Source organism: Macrobrachium nipponense, chromosome 18 (genome assembly GCF_015104395.2).
Source record: "Macrobrachium nipponense isolate FS-2020 chromosome 18, ASM1510439v2, whole genome shotgun sequence".
NCBI classification, from domain to species: domain Eukaryota; kingdom Metazoa; phylum Arthropoda; class Malacostraca; order Decapoda; family Palaemonidae; genus Macrobrachium; species Macrobrachium nipponense.
Genome location: NC_087211.1, coordinates 30,272,999 through 30,278,998, shown reverse-complemented (window position 1 = coordinate 30,278,998; position 6,000 = coordinate 30,272,999). Strand labels below are relative to the sequence as shown.

Below are 6,000 nucleotides of genomic sequence, written 5' to 3'. Positions count from 1 at the left end.
TGTGAAAGAGAGAATGAGTGAGTGGGCTGGTCTCTTTCTTTCTCTTATTTCCATTCTTCTTCCTTTGGGCAGGTTGAAGAATAGACGCATCACATGCTGGACAAGTCTGATACAGGTGAGTCCGGTAGCCATACTGATAGTCTGTTGGTTGATTATATTTACAAATATCAAACCCTCTACTCAGTGGCATATCATACATATACATATACATATATATATATATCTATATATATATATATATATATAGATATATATATATATATATATATATATATATATATAGTGAAAATTGAAGGCGGTTCTATCAACCAGTAGACATCAGTCGATGCAAGGTGAAGGACAATCCTTTATTCCCATTATTTGTACTTTATTGTCGCGACGTTTCAAGGATAAAACAAAAGTTAAAATCATAAACTCGGAATACATATTAAAAGTTTAAAAAGTTTACAAATATAAAAAGCAAGTACAAGAGTAGGGAGGAGTCAATACCATAAGGTGCTGAAAGCACAGACCGAGTGACAATTCGGGCCGGGTCAGCTTCGACTTGAACTCGCGAGAGATACAGAGGTGTTGAGGAAGACTGGGTGTTTAACTGCGGAACGAGTTGTTTAATGAAAAGTGATTCTAAAATAGCTAAATGATGTTCGTTAGGGGATTGGCCTATAATTTTAAAATCTTTGTAATTCAAGTCATGTTTACATTTCTTTGTATGCTCGCGTATACATGAAAACTCAGGATTAGTTAATTTGACACCTGTTCTATACCTAACGCCTCGATGAGAATCTAATCTCACTTTGAGTAACCTTCGTGTGGAGCCGACGTACTTCCCTAGGTTACATCAAGATTAAGAGTTCATTTTTAGCTTCTTTTTTTGTCATTGGCTGAAGTTTAGTATGCAACCATCAGAAATGAAAAAAATTATCATTGTCATATATAAATAATGCGATATATGATAGGGCAAAAACGAAATTTCATATATAATTGTATTCAAATCGTGCTGTGCGCAAAACGGTTAAAGGTAACAAGTTACATTTTTTTCGTTGTAATGTACACTAAATTGCGATCATTTTGGTATATAACACATTATAAAACAATAACAGCAACACAGAGAAAATATTATCACAAAATAATGCATGAATTCGTAACGCGCGGACGTAAACAAATATTTTTTTCAAAAATTCACCATAAATCTAAATATTGTCCTAGAGACTTCCAATTTCTTTCAAAATGAAGACAAATGATTGAATATTACTATACTGTAAGAGTATTAGCTTACAATTGCAGTTTTCGACCATATCTGACGAGTTAAAGTTGACCGAATGTCGAATTTTTATATATATATTTTTTATATGCAATTATTTCGGAAATAAGAAAAGCTACAACCTTCAAATATTTTTCGTTTTATTCTACATGAAATTGTGCACATTTTCATATATAAAACTCTATGAAATGCCTAATATGAAACGGAGCAAATATTCCTAGAATGGTACGTACGCATTTCGGAGATTTGTGGCGGAGAATCCGCGCGCGGAGGAAGGAAAGATTTTTTTTTAAATTCACCATAAATCTAAATATTTTGCTAGAGACTTCGAATTTGTTTCAAGATGAAGATAAATGACTGAATATTACTAGAATGTAAGAGTTTTAGCTTACAATTGTGTTTTTCGACCATTTCGGTAGAGTCAAAATTGACCGAACGTGATTTTTTTTCTATTTATCGTGATTTATATGCAAATATTTCAAAAATGAGAGAAGCTAAAACCTTCAATTATTTTTTGTTGTATTCTACATGAAGTTGCGCATATTTTCATATATAAAACTTTATGACGGCTAATTTAAAATGGTGCAAACATTACCACAATCGCACGTAAGATTTTTTCGGAAGAGTTACCACGCGGACGTAAAGAAAATGTTATTTTTTTCATAAATTCACCATAAATCGAAATATTGTGCTAGAGACTTCCAATTTGTTGCAAAATGAAGGTAAATGCTTGAATATTACTAGAATATAAGCGTTTTAGCTTACAATTGCGTTTTTCGACCATTTCGGTAGAGTCAAAGTTGACCAAAGGTTGAAATTTTGGCAATTATCGTTATTTATATGAAAATATATCAAAACTGATAAAAGCTACAACCATGGGTTGTTTGTAGTTGTATTGTGCATGAAATTGCGCACATTTTCATACATAAAACTTTATATAACGGCTAATTTTAAAATGGTGCAAACATTACCACAATCGCATGTATGATTTTTTTCGGAAGAGTTACCGCGCGGACGTAAGGAAAAAGTTTTTTCATAAATTCACCATAAATCGAAATATTGTGCTAGAGACTTCCAATTAGTTGCAAAATTAAGGTAAATGATTGAATATTACTAAAATATAAGAGTTTTAGCTTACAATTGCGTTTTACGACCATTTCGGTAGAGTCAAAGTTGACCGAAGGTTGAAATTTTGGCAATTATCGTTATTTATATGAAAATATCTCAAAACTGATGAAAGCTACAATCATGAGTATTTTATTGTTGTATTCTACATAAAAATGCGCACATTTTCATATATAATACTTCATGTAACGGCTAATTTACAATGGTACAAAAATTATGTCAAAAAGACGAAATAATTTCCAAGATGTGTCACAGATACTTTTTAGTGCGGCAAGAAAGAAATTCGCGCTTGCGCGCCTGCGTAACGATTGTAAACAAAACAACACCTTGGTCCGTGAACTCCCAGCATCCCCCAAGGCGCGTGATTCAAAAGTTTTAGGCTGGTAGGCCTATAAGTATTTTTCCGCGAATTTAAAAAAAAACTTTTGTAAGTCGACATAAAATACGTCCAGTCGGCACACAGGAGACAAAAAAAGTCGACGTAAAATACGTCCAGTTGGCGTAAGAGGATTATCATCTAATTCACTCTACCTCGGAATTAATATATTTTCATATATGCTTAACCGAAGGGGAATTTTATTAGGCGATAATAGAATTGTCGGCGCATTACTGGTAAAAATGTTCTGATACAACAGAATTCCATCTAATAAAAGGAGCCCATAACACCAAAATATAGAGAGAAAAAACTTCTATATTTCAGAGATTGCTTGTCTCCATCTTCAGGTAGATGAATGAGAAAAGTCACAGAAAAGGTGGTATTTATACCAAGAGGTCCATCCACAGGTAAGCCAATTTAGGTAACTCCCGCTGATAATCTTCCTTTAATCTTGAATAAAAACTTTGTCAAAAACATCTGAATCCCATGCTCCCTTTGAGATGTTCATTACCTGCCTCTGTTTAACCAAGGCCAATTCCATCATTTGGCTCTTGTACCGGCAGTTGCTGCTATACTTTATACGTGACAAATTCCAGTTTATTCTGTGGTTATGTTCATTTATAAGGTTGAAAATACCGGAGTTCTGTTGTCCATATGTTGTATTAATCTCTGGGGAAGTGATTTTCCTGTTAATCTGATGTAAGATTGGTCACAGTCCAGACATGGGATTTCGTAAACGCCTGTGCCCTTGGGGGATGCCTTTTGTTGGACGTTAATCAGGGATTTGGCTAAGGTGTTTGGGTAAGTAAATGCAAAAGGGTTAGATTTTCCGAGGGTCTGGGTTACCGTCTTAATCCTGTCCAGGTGTGGAATTTTCATTTTATTGTTAGGTGTCTCTCTGGTCTTGTCTTGAGGGGGTTGGTAGAAAATTACGTCAGGATACCTTAGACGAAAGCTGCTTACGAATTAGTTCAAATCCTTTTTCCAGGAAATCTGGAGAACAAATTTGTAAGGCTCTTAAGAATAGGTTGCTGGCTACGCCTATCTTGATCAGATTGAGTTCCTCACTATGGACCATTTTTTGCCTGTTTCTTTCACTTTTGCTCTATTCACCCAAATCACTGCTTTTTGTAACGCTAAATCCCTATTGACTGAGAATTACTTTTTACGATTTTTTAGCGCTGTAAAAGTACTAATTCAGCTCCATAATAAACACACTGGCACCTCGTTCAGCTTCTGCGCACTTGGGATTGTTTGTTTAAATGACTTCCTTGATTTTGCTTTCCTTTTCTTTTTAATTACGTGCATTTAAGAGTATAGAAAGTGTTTATAAGTGTGGAAAAGGTTAAAAACAGTGTGGCAAAGGTTTATAAGTATGGGGAGGGTTTACATAGCCTTAAAATATATACGTATATACAGTGAATAATAAAATAAATATAAGGTCGCTACTTTGCGTATTTTCACCTACCGCAGGGGTTCAAGAACCTAATCCTCACTATTGTCGAGGGATGACTGTGTAATCACTAAAAAAATATGAAACAAAATCTTTACATAATAATTCAAAAAATCTGTTCATGGTCATTTATTGAACTTTTAAAGACGTTTACAATGATAAATTGATTCCCAAATAATCTAAATAGCACATAAAAAATAATGATGATGATACGATTTGAAGGGAGAAAACCTACACGCGAAATAAAATAATAAAAAATACTTTTTTTATTATTTCTAGGCGTGTTGCCATATTGTACTGCTATTTTTCCGAGTGAATGACGTAGTATTTCCCGTGTGTAGTTGCTCTTCCGGTCAAATTCTGCTACCAAAGATGACAATTAGTAATCAAAGAACGGAATTTAATTGCCATTAATATCAGAATAGGAGTCTTTCAAACATAAAATGTATAGCAAGGAGCATTAAATGACAGTAAATTAATTATAATAAAGAGTATTTTATTTAAATCCAAACCAGTGATGAATCATTGTGAAACTTGATGCTGTTAGTTGTAATGAAACATTTTTCTTCATAAAACAGTCTGAAACCTGCCATATGGATGTCTGTTGATCCTAGTACGTACATGACAAACAAATACTTAACAAATGATTCCTTCTCATAACAATGTGTGCACCTGTATCACAGCTCTGATTTGGTTCAATGACCTTGTCTAACAAGCATAATTTATCAGTGTAGTCTTATGAAACACCAGAATAAGGAAATATTAATGGGCAACAGGCTTGATAAGCACAATTTCAAAATATTTGGTTCCAGGTCATTCAAATTCTCTTTGAGAAATTAATCTGGGCCCATAGATAAGTCTCTACATCTTTCCTATGCTACAAATTGTTACATCTCAAACTTCAAAGCAAAACATCTCCTGTTCACACATCTGGTAAATGTTTCAATAACCATGCCTGTAATATATTTAATTCCTTAACATTCAATGAATGGTCTAAACGAGGGAAACTATGAAACTCAGCAGGAATGCCTCTTTTCTGTAGTTCACCAAAAGTGTAATGGCCCCATTCGTACGGCACAATGTCATCAACAGCTCCATGGCACATCAACAACGGTGGAAGGGGTTTCTTTGTAGATGATGAATCAAGAACCTGAAAATTTAGCCAGTTAGTATATTCTCTGTTCTCTCTCCACTTAAAATACACACTTGCAGTATCTTCACTTAAAATACACACTTGCAGTAAATCTAATTAACCATAATATTTTCATACAAACGATCCCCTCTCCCTCTTGGCTGATCAGCGTATCAGAAGCTATGAAGATCTGAAAGTACATTTTGAATGAATTTAGTTTCTGAAGTGCCAGCCGTGACTAGACTTGGTTCTGCTTTCCCTGATGAAATCAGTGATGGGGCTATACCGTAACAAGACCAATGATTTCCAGTTACACAATATCTTAGGTGAAGATTAGTGTAATCACACCCTTCTTACCCTTCTTCTTACCTACTTGTTCCCACCTACCACCATCCGAATCACTCTCATCCTGTCCCTTACTCTCAGCCCTTTTCCCAACATCATCTGTCCTTATCTTATCCTCATCCTGTTCGTCATTCTTACCAATCTTCTTTCCCTAAGCCTTCTTCTTCTCAGTTCCCTTCTTATCTTTGTCCCCAGTTTTATCCTTATCCTGTGTCTTCCCATCTTTCCCTCACTTATCACAACCAAATCACCTTCGTCACTCGTACTCTCATCCACTTGCTCTTCTACCTTCTTTATTACTCTAAGTT

General features: G+C 34.7%; 1 protein-coding gene across 2 annotated transcripts in view; it reads right to left on the bottom strand.

The window, feature by feature from the left end:
* Positions 1 to 4,690: 4,690 nt before the first annotated feature.
* LOC135196948 (lysophospholipase-like protein 1) overlaps positions 4,691 to 6,000 on the bottom strand; it is a 129,162-nt gene continuing 127,852 nt past the window's right edge. For both annotated transcript variants that reach the window (XM_064223794.1, XM_064223795.1), the window contains exon 5: positions 4,691 to 5,365. In XM_064223794.1, coding sequence (XP_064079864.1) covers positions 5,138 to 5,365 — 228 coding nt within the window. In that variant the 3' untranslated portion in view covers positions 4,691 to 5,137. The remainder of the gene's footprint in view (positions 5,366 to 6,000) is intronic.